Below are 20797 nucleotides of genomic sequence, written 5' to 3' on the forward strand. Positions count from 1 at the left end.
TCGCTGTAAACATAAAGATTTTCTATTTATGTACAACCTGTAAATCCTTCGTATAAGGCGTTATAGTTCAAGTTGGTTGGAGTGAGACGTCCCTTATATGCCGACGTCTATTGACCGTGGTTGTCCATTGGGATATTTCAAGATATACGTACTTACTTAAGTCCAAGGCGAAACCAGTGTGGAGGATAGATTTATTTATTTTTTATAGTTATATTTGCTATCATTGGTGCGTTTGTAGCGATCGTATAACTTCTGAAAGACTTGATCGATGAGGTAACATACACCGAGGACCGGATTAAGCATGTTTTTACACTTTTCTATCTTCCATAAATATATTTTACGATGTTTTTTGCTATATTAAATCAGCATGGTATCGCTCTATTCAAATAGGAGAAATATTTACTAATTTTTGCCCTGCCTTGGGGCTTTTAGTCTATGAGGGATGCGAGGCAGTTGCCTAATAGATGATCCAGCTCTACAAAAAAAAATTCTTAGTTGAATTATTGATAAATTCTATACTTAAGCATAATAATCAATTACATATATTAATTATTCATATTATGTTTGAATTAGTGCCCAAAATAGAAAAATCTAAAATATATCTAATATCTATAAATAACTAATGAAAAAAGATTGTTCTAACTCTACCTTAATATTTTATTTATAATCGATTTTGTTGAAAAATTTACCACATTTACATTTTCGTAGGTGTAATCGCGATATGTTTATAGTCGAAAATAAAAAGCAACCTTAATTTCACATAAAAAGGAAAGAAAAAATATGGTGTGTATTCAATTGTGCCTGACCTAAGTATTAACTTTCCCCTAAAAGCAACATCATTAGATGTTCAAGTACAATATGTTTAGGATTATAACACATACGAAAAACTAATGTTAAGTATTTTCTAAAATTATCGAAAGTATATTTTTTATTTAAATGGTAACAATGTGCCATTTGATGGTGAGTGGTCACCACCGCCCATAGATATTGGCACTGTAAGAAATAGTAAGATTGTATGCCCCTTGTGCGTGCAGTTACACTGGCTCACTCACCCTTTAAACCGGAAAACAACAATACACAGCAAAGTCCCTATATGGCTCGATCAGGCGGGCTTGTAGAAAGGTCTACCAATAAGCAGACACGTGTAAAAAAATCCTTTCTATAGTTTGAGATATTGTAATTATTTATTAAAAAGTCACACTTAATCTTTATTTCATCAAGTTAATGTATATTTATATTTGTAATCTGTTAGAAAAACCGCCATCTTTATTTTCGTTGAATGTTAATATTTTACACAGATAATATAATCCTAAAAAATCAAAATCGATTAACAAAATGCTAGTACATACAAATAATTAATTATTGATTCGAAATATAAAGTACATATGTAATTACTAATTATCATTCTAAAATATTAATTTAAAAAATGTTCACATTTGCTTAAACACAGATAGAAGATTCGCATTTATAATATTAGCGCAGATTTCTATTCTAATATTATAAATGAGCGAAAGTAACTTTGACTGTCTGTCTGTCTGTTGCTCTTTCACAAGTCTTTGAACCAAATTCGATGAAACTTGCTATGAAGTAAATTTGAAGCCCAAATGAAGGACAGACTTCTTTTTTATGTCTAACATCTGACGACCCACCTCTAAAACGCGAGCGAAGCCGCGAGCTACAAATAGTTTAATACATGTATAGATTATTATAAATAAGTATTAGTGAATTAGAATTATCTACAACTAAGTCGAAATTTCAGTAAAGCAGTATATTTTTTGTATATTATACATCATTCGCGATTTATTTTATTCCTTATCGATTCTATTTACTTTGCAAATACGTAAACATTAAAATTTACTATCTTAATAACTTATACGTCAATGACCTATTTGACATTCAGTTAAACGTTGTAAATAGATCTCTGTGAAGCAAACCAAAATAGTATATTGCTAATACAACGCTGATAATAACTATTTATAATAATGAAATAAAATAGTTAATTATGGTTTTTTATTGAATTACATTGTGTACATACGAATATTTTTTTAATGATTTAATTCATAAATATCATCAACATTAAGTTTAGCTTTCCCTCACCTTAGCTTCTGTACAGATTAATCTTACTGTGTATCAAAAATAACATGTATTTTTTCAGTTAGTTTAACAGATTTATTCGTTTACTTAAAATAACTAAGCTTCGTATGAAAAAGTTCGGAATATTTATTTAGTATGATACGATATCTACGTACCACATGCTTATCTAACGCAATATCACAAACCTCTAGTTTTTTTTTAAGTTAAAATAATAAACGCGCTGGCAAATGGGCCACTTGTTGGTAAGTGGTCACTACCAAATACGCACGTAATTCCTATTTATTATATATTATAATTACAATGTATGAAAAAAATATTTATATACATATATAAATTAGCGTGAGCCACGTCTTCCAAGAAGACGATTAGCTCGAAGTCCAGCGATGATGAGTCAGATGATGATGATGACACCAAAATTTATTAAAGTTGAATGTAAAAAACATCAACAACACAGCCTCCACGGGCAACGGGATGTTGTTAAATTAAATTGCAAAAAAAAAAACATACGCATTGTAAGAATTATTTACCACACCATTCATCGTCAATGATTGGGAACTATAATGTTATGTACCTTGTGCCTGTGATTGCCTTATATAATTACAATATATTAACAAAAATATTATGTATATCCATAACAATTTAATTATGTTAAGTTGCAATTCATAAGTACTCGCAAGAGTCTACTTGAATAAAATATATTTTGATTTTGATATCAACAATATTAAGCATTATTGTTCGACAATATACAATATATGATGCTGGTACCCAATAGACGCACAAAACCCTACCACCAATATAGATAACCACAAAATAGATTGAGATTTACTTTAATAAGTAAAATTTTAAAAATCATGTTCAATAATAAAATGTAGCTTAAGTCTTTATGTATGTGTAATTAAAACACGTATTTTAAACGTGATGGAGGCGCCATTTCGTTCACGTTTACTTAAATATGGAGATATGTTTTAGAATTACTAAAGAACCTGTTACAATTCTTGGAATTAAAATTATTCCATATCACTCGAATCACTAATTATATATTAATATATATTATTACGTTCTATGTTTTATTATTTATGTAAAATACATGTATAGTATAATGAGAAGACAATCTTATTAATACTAATAATAATAAATATAATTGATAATTTATTTTTATACGGACATACTAAGTTAAAACGATAGTGTGGTTTATATGCGTATGAATGTCTCATGGCTCATAGCTTTACATTTAGCATTCATTTATTTAAAATGATCCCCATTTCAAGGATACTTTTGAAAAAATAAAAAAAATTATAAATTATTACATTAAATTAAAAAATAATACGGATGATTCATATCACGTGAATTTTGAATTTGTAATCGCAACACATGCTTGCCTTTTCCATTTATTTGGGATCGGCGAAGAGTGTGTTTTATATAACCCAAGAAGAGATCAACTCAATTATCCTGTTTAAGATCAAAATCACGATAATATTCAATTAAACGATAAGATAAAATTCAAAACTTCACCTACACACGATTATATTATAATGCTTCATATTTTATATGTAGAGATGGTATTTGTGGATTTTCAAATTTAATACGATCGATGAAAAAGGGTTATACAAGCATTCTGTAGATTCCTTTAAGTAGAATTTACCTTCCTAACCAGTGAAAGCTTATCCCGATCACGAAACAAAATACAAAACCAAACTCCTTATTAAAAAAATACTTAAATGTTAATTCTTAGACGTAGAATAGGATCAAGGTAAAATATGAAAATTCTTTGAATGAAAACAATACTTTTCACGATCGTTAATAACGAAAGTTACTAGGAATATCCCATTCAGTGCTATAAATTAATATAATTATATAAAAATGAAAACAAGGAAAACTTAAACAACCTTGGCCATTACTCTATATATTTCATTTGTATTAGTATAGAAAAATATATGATGAAGAATACACATTTATTGTAACAGTGAGTAAAGTTTGCACGAGGTCATCGCTGCTAACATTATCTCGTTCACATTTCACATAAAATAATATTCATGATTTACACTTATCTGTGGTCGCATCGTGCAGGTCACTCGGCTTACAATGTACATTGACATTTGATTTATTTCTTAGGGGTGGAGAATTCCGTTTATTCCATAGCTTTAACTAAGCACATATGTGCTGCATTGCAATAAATATACATATATTGTAAATACAATTTGGAGCCTTACTATAAAATGCCACTGAGTTTTTGTCTGCATACTCTGTCCTTATAATTAACTCTGAGAGAGACAGACAAACTGCCTGTCTTGGATGAAGTTCTACCACGTACATGTGATATGTATGCTCAAACATCATGGTGAAATAAGTGCCAAATTTTGTTTTTTTTTTTTTTATTACAGTAAATATAACTCAAATTTTTATTATTCTTATAAAAAATATATTAATGATGAACGACTACTTATACTACATATAAAAAAAAATCGAAAAGGAAAAAAGTTCCAGCCCATAAAATTAATAATATTTTGATCATAAAATTTATATTGGGCTTAATAATGAAGGATCATTGCTTAACTTTCGGCAATAAAGGTTTGTGTTATTAAACGTTAAAATGAAATCGACTCAAACAATCCGGTTTCGGGCAGTTCACTTCGCTTTTCAATTATAATGAATAATTTGTCCGTGAAAAAACGTTAACGGTTGCGTCACGATTTAACGAGTACATTGTATACTTGGTTTTTTGTTTAGACAAGTGAATAAATTCGACATTTTCATCCGACTACATACAATATTTCTAATTATTTTATTTTTGTAAAAAGAAATGAAATGTGTCCATTCTATATAATACATTTAACTTATATTGAAACTCTTTTAATCGAATCTTGAATTAATTTAAAATTTTCAATGTAAACATATTTGATGAATAATTTAACAACGTATAATTTTAACGTAATAAGTATTTATATTAATACTATACAATATTTTTATTATAAACTCATAATTATAAAATAAATATTAATTATTTTTATTTTTAATGATAAATAATAATAGTAATTAAATAGCATACGTATGTAGTTCGCTTTAATTCTTTAAACGAACCTAATGCGTATTAGATGAAATGACAACTTAAAACATTGAACTCTATTATCATTTAAAGTAGGTATTCAGAGTCAAAAGCAAAGAATGTCGCTTAAATAGAGCACGTGGTATCATACTTATGTAATCGCTATCCAATCTTATATACATATTCATATTTCTACACTACGTTAAAAATATATGTAGAGAAGATATTAATTTAGAGAAAATAATTTTCAGACGAACATTTTTTTAAGACTTTACTTTTGTAAACATTGTAAGATGTTGTTTCTTGCAGGATTTACTATGGTGCAGCGGGTAGCTACAGATGAGCGTCCATTCGAGACGCCCTCATCTGACGAAAGCGGCCTGGGTAGAAGCGACTCCCCCAGCGATGATTCGGAGCCAGAAGCGGCACTGGTATGTTCCACGTAACAAATATTTCCATATCCATTTGTATCTATAAATGTTACCCACTTATAGTATTATACAAAAAGTATTCATTGTATACATAAAAAACAGGTGGTTAGCAGTTTGTAAAATATAAATTAAATACCTGGCACATATTATATGAATTACTTAAAGAAAACTCAATAAGGAACCGTCACACTAAACGTCAAAACAATGAAAATTCAACACGGCCAAGTTTGAGGTAAAGAGATGGGGCTTAACAATATGCCTCTCTTATTTATCTTAATTTTGATATGATAATAGATTTTAAACCTTACTTAAATATTATAGCAGTAATAATTGTTTGCTATCACATTTGTGTAGTTATTTCGAAATTTGAGAAACTCGAATCTGATACGTCGGAATCCATTAAAAAATCTGTAAGAATTCAGACCGAGAAAATTGAAAAGAAAACAAAATGCATAGAAGCCTGTACTTGCGGGGCACCTAAATAACTAACCGAAAATTTTCGAAAATGACAAAAAAATACTACTTTTAAAAAGGCAAATTTCAACATAATCAATAATTTATATATTTATATGAATATCGCTACACTTTAAGGAAACCATTATTATGACAGCCTTAGAAAAAAAGTTGAGAAGAAAGAGACGATTACGCAAGATATCTGAAAAGTTGATTGATGCCTGCCTATTAGCTACAATTACTTTGGCATTTGCTGAAATTACTATGACTGTTTTGCTTCTGTTATTATAAATCTTAGTAATCATTAAAAGTTCATTAAAAATGGCACTACGAAGAATGTGGGGAAGAAAAAAGGAAATTTTCAAAAGAGCGATATCATTCACCGTGGATGCTTGCCTCTGGGCCATGTTTATATTTGGAACATATTTCCTCATTACATTTTAAAATAAGAAGAACTTATACGAAAACAAGTCAAAATATAACAATTTTCAATTATTTAGTACACGTACGATACATGATACGCAGAAATCTGTAAAGCATCAATAACAATTAACAATGTTTTTTACTATTTTAGTATACATCCAATTATTATGTTGAAATAAATAAAAATATTTTTACATGATGTATTTCTAATATACCATTAGAAATAATAAGTTCGCCTACTACTCTACTCTTCATTATGATTGATAAGGTTTACTTATTAGCGGAGTAAAGACAACATATCGTGTATCGAAGTCTAGTCAGTCAGAAAATAATGTCACAGGAGTGATCCACAAAGGCCACGACATGACCATTATAATATCACAAAATAAAGTTAACGGTTTGTATGAAGTTATAGATAATTAAATGTTAACTTTTTATAATATCTCAATCTGCAACAATAATAGGGACTTGCATTTTTAATTCGTATTGAAAATAAAAACATATATATACTACTTATTGTAAGCGATTCTATAATTAATCTTATATCGTTTTTCGTACTTATGTATCTCTGCATACATTACGTTCTTACAAAACACAATATGTGATGTGATGGTGTGACTCTTTTAAAAAGAGGATAACGATCATTCCTTCCAAAAAAGGTTGATTTACAAAAGAAATGCTATTAAATTGTGTTTAGACCATAGAGCAAAAAGTAAAACCTCTACAACAAAATGTCACATTGGCTTAATTTACAATGTCAAGTATTACAAAATATGTGTTGGGAACAGTTAAGCAAGTTTATAATATCATTGACATTAAATAAACAAAATAGAAAACAATCCATACGCACTCCTTAAAACATATAAATAAAGAAACGTTTTACATCAGAATGCCAGATTTCGTAATATCTTCTGAAAATAAATCGTACCGATCGGGAGACATCACATCGCTGATCGAAGAATACTGCGTGATGTATCGCTTTCTTAAGAATTTATGATTTGTTATAGTTTCTAAATTGTTTTTTTTTTATGATTTTCTGGCATCAGTAGGCGGACGAGCAAATGGACGACCATGGGTTGGAAAGTGGTCTCTACTGCCTAAAGACAATAGCGAAACATGAAATTTTAACCATTTCTTCCATACGGCCCATTCGCCACCCACGAACTGAGATGTTACGTCCCTTGTGTCTTTAGTTACATTAGCTCACTCGTGCTAAGCTTGAACAAAACAATTATAAGTATTACTGCTCGGCGGTAGTGGATGGTACCTACACAGATGGGCTTACACAAAACCCTACCACTAAGTACAAAGCCCAAAAGAGGAGATGTACCATTAATTTGTGAAATTGGCGAGTTCATTTTACTACCTCAATGCTCTAGTGACTAGCTTAAAACGCTGCAGATCCCAAAGTCAGGGGTTCAAAACCAGGCCTAAAAAACAATATAAAGTACCTATAGAAATTTAAACTACACCGCTTTCATTAACTGTAATCAGATAATGATAAAAGTTATGTCGTTTTAATATTAATATTCTGTACTTAAATTTGTTGTTATCACCGTCAATTAAGATAAGTTTCCACTTAATTTATTAAATAGATAGATAATAGGATGCAAGTGAATAAGACTAGTGGACGGGTGGATCACATTTAATATTAGTTGTTAGCCAGTATTTATATAAAGATACCCAATGAATACTGAGTGAGCACGCTGTGATCAAATAATATAGACACAGGCAAAACCGCAAGTATCTGCTTGTTAATAGCTAGTAGTTGTTGAATATTTGTCAAAGGACGTAATTGTCTCATTAGTGAATGAACAAATAAAACTGTGCATCTCAAATTTCTGTATAACTGACGCAGAGCACATATTATTTTCAAAAACTTTAGAACAACTTTGAAACATTTGTCATTTTAAAATACATTATAAAACATATATTTTTTTCAATACTTTATTAACCAATGTGCCTTAAATTAATTAATCACTATTATTAATTTTACCTTAGGTGGTACCACCAGATGGCGGTTGGGGTTGGGTCATAGTGGCTGCATCATTCATGTGCAACTTTCTTGTGGATGGGATTATTTTTTCTGGAGGGATGCTACTAGAACCCATTCAGAAAGAATTCAATGTAAGTTTTTACATTTATACATTTTTTAAGGTAGTATTTAGATGTATGGTATACATGGTATACATTGGAAATCAATTCATCATTACCAATTAATTTATATTTTTTTTGTGATATAATGATATTACAAACAGTCACAAAATATTGAATCTCAAATGTCATATCAGATTTAGAAATCAATTTCAAACTGACGTTGATGTAAAATAAAAAATAAAATTAACATATTTTTTTTAGTGTAGTCTAAAATACGATTTGGATTTTGTAAAGATCTAAAGAGGGTCACCTTATGATTAATACCTACACGCGACCACGCCTTCACTCGATGACTCGCGTCACAACCGTGCCCCCGTCTTCAAACGACATATAACTGACAATTTATTAACAACGGTCGACGAGTCGATATGTGCCGACTTGAAACATTTACATAAATTATTGGTCGTGAAAATTATTATTTTAATATTTGAGCCTCGCTATAAACAGACCAATGTTTAAACTACTAGCGGTATTTAAAAAAACTGATTATTTGCAAATCGTACACAGGTTTCAGAGTACGCCTGAGCACAGAGGTGCAATATTGAGAAACTGTGTTGTGCAGTTTTTCATAATATTTAATTTCAAAAATATGTTTTGCACAACTATTCTAAAAATGACGATGACATATACAAACACAAGCAACAACAACAACAAGCTTAACATTAAATCCTCAATACATATAACGCTTGTGTCGTATGTAAATAACTTGAATTTTTTCTTACTAACAAGATTGTATGTTTGACAATTTTCTTCCAAAATCAAATAAAAACCAATCGTGGCTCGTTCAAGGTTACTATGATGTAGGTCATATTTGGAATGAAAAATTATTATCAATTGACTGTAAATTGACAAACAGTATCTTCAAAAGAGTGATTGAAATCTCGGGCATTGTTCTAAATATTAAGACTGTTTCATTTCCGCATCTAGTGCAACTTATAAAAGCATCTTAATATTGTTTTGCTTTTTATAATATATTTAAAAAATTAAACCAGTTTGCATTTATTTTAATTGAATAAAAATTTAATTCCAACACTTAATCAAATGCGTATGTTATATATATTTTTTCTAAAATATTTTAATATGTTATTTAAATAAAATTATAATAAATAAAAAAATACTTTTCTGGTATGTTAACTTGTTAATCTGGTATGTATCTCAAATTATATGAACAGAAATAGATATATTAAATTATATTACTCAAAAATGTAACCTTTTTTTAATCGAAGAAAGTAGCGTTCTGATTACCGACCGTCACAACAATGTCGAGTTACGATTACCATAATGTTAAGGCCAAGGCCTCGACGCCGGCGCTATAAGAAACTCATTCACTCACCCATTCATGTTTATACTTTTAATTTTATTGATGTTATTGTTCTAAACTTTATAAAATAATGCGGATATTTTCAATACACTTTAATTAATTCATTAGAATTTATTATAATATTAATCGATTGGTAAGCATTAAAAGTCAGACTCAACATCTAAAATTCAGACTCGTTTTTTGATTAGAATATCTGTAAAAAATAAATGATTTATTTTATTTGTTGGAGATATTTAAGTAGAATAATAATTTAAGCTTACTGAAATATAACAAGTATACAGAGTATGATTGGAGAGTAGCTAATTTTATGGTAACACAATAACAATGTGTATAATCATATTATATCCTAAATCGACTAATACCCTATTGCATTTAAAATATATTTATGTCACCTAATGTTTTAGATATTATAATCAGTCGTCTAAATGCTGACGTCAAAGAAACCTGCGGGTTGTCTGCGAGTCGGCGACGGTGGCCAATTAATTATACAATTTACACAGCCTTTGTCCTTAATGCGTGGAAATATCCCGCGGTCATTCTCTTAGGGTTGACTCTTGGATTTCAAAGAATATATTTAATTTGTACATATAACATGACATGTGTCTGAAATAAAGTTGAAATTTATTATTATCTAAAAACAAAATAAAAATAGGTAATCATATGAAAGGATCACGAATTCGCGATATTCCGTCGTACGTACAAATTGACCCGTTCGAGCAAAAGCACGATTATTGAGTTTTAATTTAAATGTCACGTTTGTTTAAGCGCAAAGCTTTCGATTGGCGAAAGTGCAGTAACCCGAGTACATTAAGCACAGAAGTAACCACGAGGGGGCAATGTACTGTGCCGGCCTCGAGACGCCATTCTTGCATTTTAGATTTGTATCGATACAAGTAGATTCGAGTGAATTTTTATATGTATGAGATACGAGATTCAATCGGATTGCAATTTGCACTAATCCAGTAAGAATAAAACTTGCCAGGAAACTTTATTATCCAATGTAAGTAAATATTAACGTTCATCAACGACTTTATAATACATCACATTTTTAGCACAATTTTTCATTGTTATATTTGTATCTCCACAGCATGTTGGCCGAGCCTTTAGTGTGTCTTATCTTTAATTGGTTATCTCAGTGTGTCTTGCTGTAGCATTAATAAAAAAAAAACGAAATTTAACATTTGTATTTTTGTTCCTCATAAATCAACGACGCGACAGTAATAATTGGTACACATTGTATTTGCACACATATGTCGTAGAATCAGGTATTGACTTTTATAGTAATTGAATCGATTAAAACGTCTTTTTGTGAACTAAAAAACAAGTCTCACTGATATAAGTCGTTCAGGTATCAAAAGGTCTTATGAAGTTGACTTCGGTGACCTCTATAATGATATTGACGATAATTTTATAAAAATAAACACTTGTAATAGTATCCCAAAGTGAATTTATAACCTCTGGATATTTGCCAAGTTAAAAAAAGTTTTGCTAGGAAATACAACGTGGGAGGATTGTGTTGCATCTTAAATAATAAACGAACAGCTACATAAAGAAAACCCCAAAAATAGTTTATTGTAAGTAAACTAATCAAAGCGAAATTCAATTGTAGTGACTATGAAAATATTGTATTAAAATATGAATTATCAAATTCATATACAAAAATAAATCTTTTGCAAGGTTGTCTTAATTCGGTTCTATTTGAAGATAAAAGAAATAAATAATACAATAAATTTTATAACAATAAAAACAAGTCAATTCAATTTATTACCCGCCGACATCTGGTATGTTAACAAAAATACATGCGTATATATATATAGTGTAATACCATATGTTCATATCGAAGCGGAAGTTTCGACAGTATCGCTACAGTTGATTAAATTAAAAAAAAGCCAATTGTATTCGCAGGCATATTACGAAAAATTTCCGTTACATGTTCATCATAAATTCATTTATATTTAATAAGAGGTCTGCGGCCTAAAATTATTTTAATGTTTAATCGGATTGCTAAAATTAATAAGGTAAATTAGTATTAAGCTATTACTTCATTATGTCTAGAACCAAAAAGCAAAATAAATGCTACAAAAGTAAATAATGCAAAGACTATGCTTGTCCCGTTAAACTCACAGCTAGCGAATGACCTAACGCGAAATCACGTGCATTCCATAGTAAATAACAACCCGAATAGGAAATACATTGACAAATTATTAATGAAATTAAAAAAATGTGTAAAACTGCATGAGAAAATTTAATTCATTATTTTATTATAGAAGTAAATTTACGTGTGATTCTGACCACAAAATCGCAAAATTTTATTAAATAGTTGGACAAGGAATAGTATCAGGATATTTAAGACATTTTTTTGCATTGTGATGTATATAAAAGTACAAAAATAAAACTCAACTATCAGTCAAAATCAAGCCGCAACATCTGGTGTGCTGTTGCATGTGAATTTTAAATATCATGGAGAATAATGCAAAATATAACTGAGTGGAATAACTACTGAGTGGACTAACTGTAAGTGAATGATGACGATGATTATGATATTGTTTTTATTTTTACAAATTTATACAAACGATTACTCGTTCAATAAAAAATCACTAAATTGTTAGATATGTCTCAAAGTAAAAATCGAGGTTAGTCCCATGTGTGTGTATTTTTATCCACATGTTAATACAATATCATTTACTTATAACGAATCAGTCATGCAACTTTCACATGAACGGAACTTTATTATTGAATGCAACATTAGTTTGTCTAGACGTCCAGTTTATTACGGTACCACGCACCAGCACTGTCATGGTCTCTAAATGGTCGTACCCTTATTCCTTGTATTATTAAATGGAATCGTTGAAGTAATAAAAACATATACAAAAGCCTCCTTGTCTTTTTAGATTTAAAGAATTCAGAATATTTTTTATTTATTTATGTAATTTTCTTTCTTAAAACAATATTATTAAACTTAATTATTATATTCGGTTTGTTGATGACAAGTATCTTCATATTAGAAAAAGTTTTTATCGATTTTAACGTTTAAGTTTTGTATGGAAATAGTTTTATTTGGGTCGAGTAAATGTCGATCGATTAAGCGTTCTCGTTTCTAAATGGCGACGCATTCTTCTATCGGACATTGAGTTTAATTCCTATCACTATAATTAAATGCAACATGTGTAAACTAACTTGTCAGTTGTCACTGTAACTAACAAGGCCACTGGGTCAGTGAGAGAGCATCGAAAACGGAAATAAGCATATTCGTACTTGGAAGTTACACTTCCACGTTGCACGATCTAGTTTTTTTAGATCCAAAAGATAATTATCATAATGTTTATTTTATTGCTTCCTGATATTAAAAACATTGTCATACAAAGATTGTCTAGGTTGTTTTTTTTTTTATAAATCTATCCCGTCAAATTTACTTCATTTAGAGCATAAATATACAATGAAAATTACACATAATATCATCATCAAAGTTGCCATTGATATTAAATATAAATACTATATAATTATATAACATCATAAAGATTCAAGGAAATTAATAGTTTAAGCTGAAATTTCTTGATTAAAATATTTTAAAAACTTGTCTATGAACTATATGCCATCAAGTTAATAATAATTAAAGGCCATATAGTTTATAGACAAGTATTTAAAACACATTTTAATCAAGAAATTTCAGCCTAAACTATTAATTTCCTTGACACAATTGTCAAGAGGAAAGCGGGGGTTAGTTGAATTATATGATTTATATCTTTTGATTCGTCATTTGAGATTACAAGGATTTTGGGTTCTTAGGTATTCGTATACATGTAATTTTTTTCTGGTCTACGACGAAAGTCTACACACTCGTTTTAAATACATCATAATTTTGTGATATTTTTCTCTCCTTTCCTTTACTATTTTTTGTTGTCTGTATTTTCTATTTTTATTAATTAATAATTTTATCTTCCTCAGGCGAGCGGTGGACAAGTGGCACCAGTTAATTCCTTACTCGCTGGATTTTACCTGTTAGCTGGTCCGTTTGTTTCGGCGTTAGCTAACAAGTAAGTAACAATTGTTTTCCGCTTAAACGGTGTTTTTAGAGACTATTAAGGAAATACAAATAAAAAATATCTTATCGTGGAAAATCCTTTGAATGGATTTCAATACTGAAATTGTAATACATCATCATCATCATTACCAAGGATATTATGAGCATATGAAATAGAAATAAAAAATAAATAAAGCAAAATACTTAAGTTCAAAGTCCAAGTGAATGAATACGAACGCTTCGCATTTAAAACTTATGTAATAGTAGTCGTTACCCTTAGTCGTTACCGCATATTATACATAAAACAGATATTCTTTGTTGCATAATATACACTAGAGTAACGGCAAAGAAACACCTAAAATAAATATAATCACCTTACAGATACGGTTTCCGGGTGGTGACAATAATCGGAAGTGTGATATCGAGTGCCGCCTTCGCTATCTCCTATTTCGCCACCAGCGTTGAGTATCTCTATCTCGTTTATGGCATCGTGGGAGGTTAGTTATTATTTAATTAATCGCTTTAATTACACAGACAACACTCTGTTGCTATAAAATCTAGTTTACAGTTTGTATTCGTTTATATTATCCTAACAATCATTTAAATAAAAACCTAGCTTCAAAAATGCTGTTAATTAAATCATGGTTTATTTAATATTATAATATTTAATAAATATTACATATCAATTTATCAAGACTTTTTTTAAATGAATACGAATTGGGACACGTGGGTACATAGTTTGTCATAGCAATTCATATAATATTATTTGATTCAAGGACTCGGTTTCTGCATGATATACATGCCCGCGGTGTTGACCGTTGGGTTCTACTTCGAGAGATGGCGCGCGTTGGCCACAGGACTCGCGCTGTGCGGTTCCGGCGTCGGCACCTTCGTGTTCGCACCACTTACCGAGACGCTCATCCACGGACTCGGCTGGAGGATGACCATTCTTATACATGCAGGTGGGCGAATTTTTTTATTTATATTTTCATATTTAGCTTAGTTTGACAGATAATAAACATTAATCTAAAAATAATTTTTATACATTACACAATGTTTAATTTGTTATTTTCTGAAAGTAGAAAAATAAGTTAAAGTAACCAGTATCATATATCAAGATATTTTATTAATATTAATCATGATTATTAATTCCAGGTTTTGTTCTGCTGTGTCTCGTATGTGGGGCCCTGTTCAGACCGATCAACCCAGTACGAGTGACATTAGCTGATCAACAGGAAGAAGATACTTCGCGTCGACATGAGGAGGCTGTCGAAAAGCTAAATTCGATGTTAAAACTTCACAATAAACTCGATTCTGGTATATCGATGCCAACAGAGATGAGATTTACGAACAAAGTTAGTCCGCATACTTGGATGGGCGTCGCTAACAATACACGTTATCCGACCGCTGAAGAAATATTTCGAGGAAGTAATTCCCATCTCAGCAGACGGTCGTCGGCAACGGCAAGCACATTGAAGAATCATGGCAATAAACCATTCCATTTTATTGCCGTTCCAGTTGCAGAAAAGGATGAACAAGAAGACTCTAACAGCAATATCGACAACGCTGAACCTCTGATATCTGAATCAGTTAAAGTAGTAACCAGGGATGCAAGATCTCGTCGTTCTCATATTGATTTGGTTGCGAGACCTTTCTATCGTGATGACATCTTCTTCGGTGGCAGTCTAGCAAGAGTACCGCAATACACTTCTCGAACTTCTCTGGGTTATCATCTACACGTTACACATGTTCCCACACAAGAAGACGCTCAAGAAGAACACTCTGGCAAATGCCGACTATGTCCCGAAGCTGTGAGACGTGCTTTAGCTACATTATTAGATGTCAGTCTATTCCGATCACCGACGTTTTTGATTCTCGCTGTGAGTGGATTCTTTACGATGCTGGGATTCTTCGTACCTTATATGTATGTGAAACAAAGAGCGGAACTTAATGGAGTTGGTAAAGCGAGTAGTCTTATGCTTGTATCAGCCATTGGCGTTGCTAATATCATTGGTCGTATCGCATGCGGACTCGTTTCTTCCACACCAAAAGTATCTCCTTTGTGGTTAAACAATATAGCCCTTTCTGCTGGCGGGATTGCGACCATGATCAGTGGACTCTGCTATGACGATTTCTATCAGTTCGGATATTGTGCTGTCTTTGGACTTTCAATTGGTGAGCAATGATAAAATTATCTATTTTTAATAAACTATATTAATATCGTAATTTTAACGTTGCATAAGTCTAAATAAATGTTATAATACACTGTATAATAAAAAGTAATATGTAAAATTATTATAAAGTAATAATTAATATAATATTTTTTTATAAACGTCCAATAAATGATATATTTAGTTGTTTTGTAAATATGCGTATTAATTAAATAAGATTACTTATTGATTTAAAAATTTATATTCAGCGTGCTTCGCATCACTTCGTTCGATCCTCGTCGTGGAGTACATCGGACTAGAGCAGCTGACGAATTGCTTCGGGTTATTCCTACTGTTCCAGGGTTTCGGTGCGCTTTTGGGTGCACCAATCGCTGGTTAGTGCTCATACATATTAATATGGCGGTTAAAACTAGTTACGACAGTCGTGTATATTATAGTTATGAGATTGAAATATTATTATTAATATATGTATTATATTTATTATCTTTACTAATTATACATATATTATAGTGACATACATATACATATATTATAGTTTCTACAGCTTATCTTCACAACCTTAATAAATATACAACATAGAGTCAAATGAAACATCCGTTTGAAGAAAGGTTTCTATACTACAAAGGTTAATTTTTAATTTGTAGCCAAAATCGCCACGAAGGGCGATATATATTTTTTTTTAATTTGTTGTTAACAATTCCAATTCAGAATGCGTAGATAATCGCAACAACCTATGTAAATCGAATCGTTAAAACCGGCTATCGCGTCTCGCTTAGTACCGTTCCATGTCATTTGTTATCGTTGAGGCGTTGAGAGCATCGATAATTTTAACACTTTTATAATAACGTTAAGTGGCTGTAATAACAAGCAGATGAGAATTAAATAAAAATACAAAACTTTAGGGTACGACCTATTATTAGATAGGATTTTACAAAACTTATTATTTGAAACGTCTCTAATTCTTTGGTCTGAGGTTGCAGTTTATAAAAAATCCTCTTTTTTTTACAGGCGCCCTAATGGATATGACAAAGAGTTACGAAATATCTTTCTATGTTTCCGGCGGTTTCCTCCTCCTCTCTGCCGTGATGTGTTATCCCGTGGACTACATCAGTAGATGGGAGAAATCAAGAAACAAACTCGCTTCGACACCAAAAGTGTGAAAAACATCATTTTTGCTCCTGGCTTCTAAGAACCAAGTGAATATTACTGTAAAAAAACTATGAAAGAATCTGACATATGTTTTTAACTTTTTATAGTCTATGGTCCGTTTTAGGACGCTTAAAATCAGTGTTTATTTAATTATGTTTACATTTTAGTGACAATTAACACTGCCCTGTACTTTCCACACTTTTAGACTTCCTATTAACGGTTAATATTTTTAAATGAGATTTAGAAAACTAGGAATGGGGTTAAATCTATTTTCTAATTTTTATGGGACGTTTACACCCTATAAACAATTTCAAAATATTTAATTTATAGGTATAATTATGAGTAAATTGTATATTGTAAAATAAATCCGTACTTATTATTGTATATTTGTTACAGAAAAAAAAAATCGTATTGTCTAATGAATGTGCTCTCTGATTATATTAAAAAATAGGAATACAATAATTGAATACATATCCTTTGTACTTACAAACATCACATACTTGCCATAAACAATTTGCATATTTATAACGATGTAAATTGATAAGTGCCTAGATTTGTGTAGTTACTGTAAATATTATTAAATCAATGTTACAGGTAATGAATATTTATACCATACTGAAAAGGAATTTTGATGTTGCAAAGACTCGATCGAGTTAAATAAATGCATTTAAAAATAATAGTTTAGTAGTAACTTATTAAAGTACAAAACTCGATATATAGTATATAACTCGATATATACTATAGTACATCTTTTATTCGTTTTCCTTGATATTGAGTAGATCTGAAGCCAAAATACACGTACTTAGTACTTAATTACGTGAAAATGTTGAATTTGAATTAAAACTTAAGAATCGATCAATTAACGCTTATGTGATAACTGCGGAGACAGAGAACTTAAAATTTACTAAGAGCAATTAAGACTGGTCACATTTTTATCATTTCAGTTAAATTTGAAGAAAAAATAAAGTTGCTAGTCACACTTTAATGCTCTATTTTTAAATGTTACACGAACATATTTTGTATTTATTACAAAATAAGATAGGTTTTCAAAATGTCTATATAAAAAGTGTAAACTTGCTTACACTTGTTTGATACGCATACAATTTTCACATTAAAGTACAATACAACACAATTGTAACGTCGTTAACTTCATTGTGTAGTGACACATTATACCATGACCACATCCGCGTTGATCGTGACGAAATTTCATAACAATGAAATGATAAGAATAAAATAACGTTTTACAGCAATAGCCTATTCCAACTTAAAGAGGATAAAAGCCAAATAAACAACATTTGACATAGAATAGACGCGATATCATTGGTGGTTGAATAATCTATGTAATATTTAATATGGGTTTGAGTTTTGTAAGTGAACGAGGCTGTGTTCCTTCGGAAGTTAATTAAAGTAGTTAATTGGAATATTGTTACATTATAAAAAAAAAAAATAATAATCAAGAACAGTCAGTCGTAACAATATATGTGAACTATTAGCCAATTGCATAGAATACGTAAATCAAGATTTGTATATCTTTATTCTATCTTTGATTGGAATAGGCTATACCTAAATATTAAGTACATAATAAGTTTCGGAATAAACGACACAGATGTGGTCGTAGCATTAGCTTTACTATACTTAATTCAATAAAAATGTACCCTGTTATCTGTATAAGCGGTACATCATATTATAAGACTTGTTAATATTATAGGTCTTGCATGTGTGTGCAAAATGAGTGATTTTATTATATTATTCATAGGTTAGATAATTTGATTGTTATCAATGTTTGTGCCTTATTGTATGAAGTGATACTTATCGTATTTTAGATATTGACATTTAAGTTTAACTTTTATCAAGAAAAAAAACTTGAAGTAAGCCGATGAAGTTCCAAAAACCCATTATATACTATTTTTAAGTTAGTTTCCTTTTCTATGTAATCCTAACTTAAAGAATAAGTAATATGTTATACGACTTTGGCTGTGGTCTATATGGATAGCAGATTGAAAATCATAGTCATAAATGTTTAGTTTTTCGTATTAAACTATTTCTATGTCAACCTTTGCCTAGTTGAATATATACAAATTTGTTGACATATAAACAAGATTATTTTTTTTCTAGAATTTATTACAGTTCTGGTCATACCTGGTCCTTTTTTGTTTGTTATTTGATGATAATTTGTATATATGGGTATCATTATGGTGAATCTGTTGATATAGTTTATAGATTAGAAATATTTTTATTTGCATTTCGAAATAATGACTATGATTTACGACTGACGAAAATATTCTGTTAACAAATGTATGCCACAAAGTCAATAATTTAAGATTTAAACACGCTTGCTTTATTTTCCGAATTATTTATAAAATATAATGCAAGCAGGCTTTGTCTTATCATTCGAAAGTAATAATAACGTCCGCAGCAAATTCGTATTAAATATGATACTTTTGTTGTTAATCTGCTTTTTTATTTTATCCTGTTTGACCTTGTATTTTGTTTATCTTTTGTTAATGGCACTAAAAAAAATTACTCTTTATCCTCACAGCTTGTACAGAGTAAAGATAGTATCCATATCTTTACATTAAAGTAGAAGTAATGGACAATGTTAACACATATAATTGTATTTATATGTAATATCACAAAAACCATCGACATGAACAGAATACTAACCCTCTAACATCTGTAAGTTAGTGTCATAGTTTTCGAGATTTTTATATTTACTTTAAACTTGCTAAAATTTTTTAGTAATAAATGAAAGTAAGAAACTCACAATAATGAAAACAGATAAATAGATAGTGACATATTCCATATCCAATTAGTTCCTAATAAAACGACATTATGCCACAACAATATTATTCAATAATATTCCACCAACCATAGTTGTATTATATAATTTGACTGTTGTATATCAGTATAGGTATGCATGAAAACTGTCTGCTAATCTTATCCACCTTGGGGTCTAGGGATGAGGATGGAATATACTTCTTTTATACAACATAAAAAATACAATACTTACAATAATAATCAATAACTTATTAAGCCAGTTGTATGTATTTGCTCGTACTTGCTACGCATTTGCTCCGCATGTATATGACCATAATATGGATCAATTTTCACTACACGTATTTATATACTGATGTTTACCAGCTTTGCCCGCAAGCTTCAAGTTGAAGAAGAAGTAAAAATAATAATAAAAAGTTTTTCATAGGTAATCCTATGTACCCTATGTCTAATCTTTTTATTGACTTGCTTTTTAATTTACAAACAGTTTGTTTTTGAATTAAAACTAGTTTTTTAACGGATTTAATCGCGTATATTAATTATTTTATTTTAACATCCCGACGTTTCGAGCACTTTGCAGTGTTCGTGGTCACGGGCAGACTAAGGTGACATTTGTCTGTTCGAATTAAAAAGAAATATTATTTACAACTACCGCCAACGATTTCTTAATTGGTATCTTGAGTAGCGTTCCGGTTGCACGCAGAAGGCACTAACTGTATCTTTAGGTGTTGCAGTCTGTTGGATTTGGGATTTTAAATT

General features: G+C 30.2%; 1 protein-coding gene across 2 annotated transcripts in view; it reads left to right on the forward strand.

Moving 5' to 3' along the window:
* Positions 1-19714, forward strand: part of LOC125066675 (monocarboxylate transporter 3) — a 29522-nt gene extending 9808 nt beyond the window's left edge. For both annotated transcript variants that reach the window (XM_047674886.1, XM_047674885.1), the window contains exons 2-9: positions 5447-5568; positions 8446-8571; positions 13868-13956; positions 14325-14440; positions 14720-14905; positions 15099-16118; positions 16363-16488; positions 17123-19714. In XM_047674886.1, the coding sequence (XP_047530842.1) occupies positions 5455-5568; positions 8446-8571; positions 13868-13956; positions 14325-14440; positions 14720-14905; positions 15099-16118; positions 16363-16488; positions 17123-17274 (1929 nt within the window). In that variant the 5' untranslated portion in view covers positions 5447-5454 and the 3' untranslated portion in view covers positions 17275-19714. The remainder of the gene's footprint in view (positions 1-5446; positions 5569-8445; positions 8572-13867; positions 13957-14324; positions 14441-14719; positions 14906-15098; positions 16119-16362; positions 16489-17122) is intronic.
* Positions 19715-20797: the final 1083 nt, after the last annotated feature.

Source organism: Vanessa atalanta, chromosome 10 (assembly GCF_905147765.1).
Source record: "Vanessa atalanta chromosome 10, ilVanAtal1.2, whole genome shotgun sequence".
NCBI lineage: Eukaryota > Metazoa > Arthropoda > Insecta > Lepidoptera > Nymphalidae > Vanessa > Vanessa atalanta.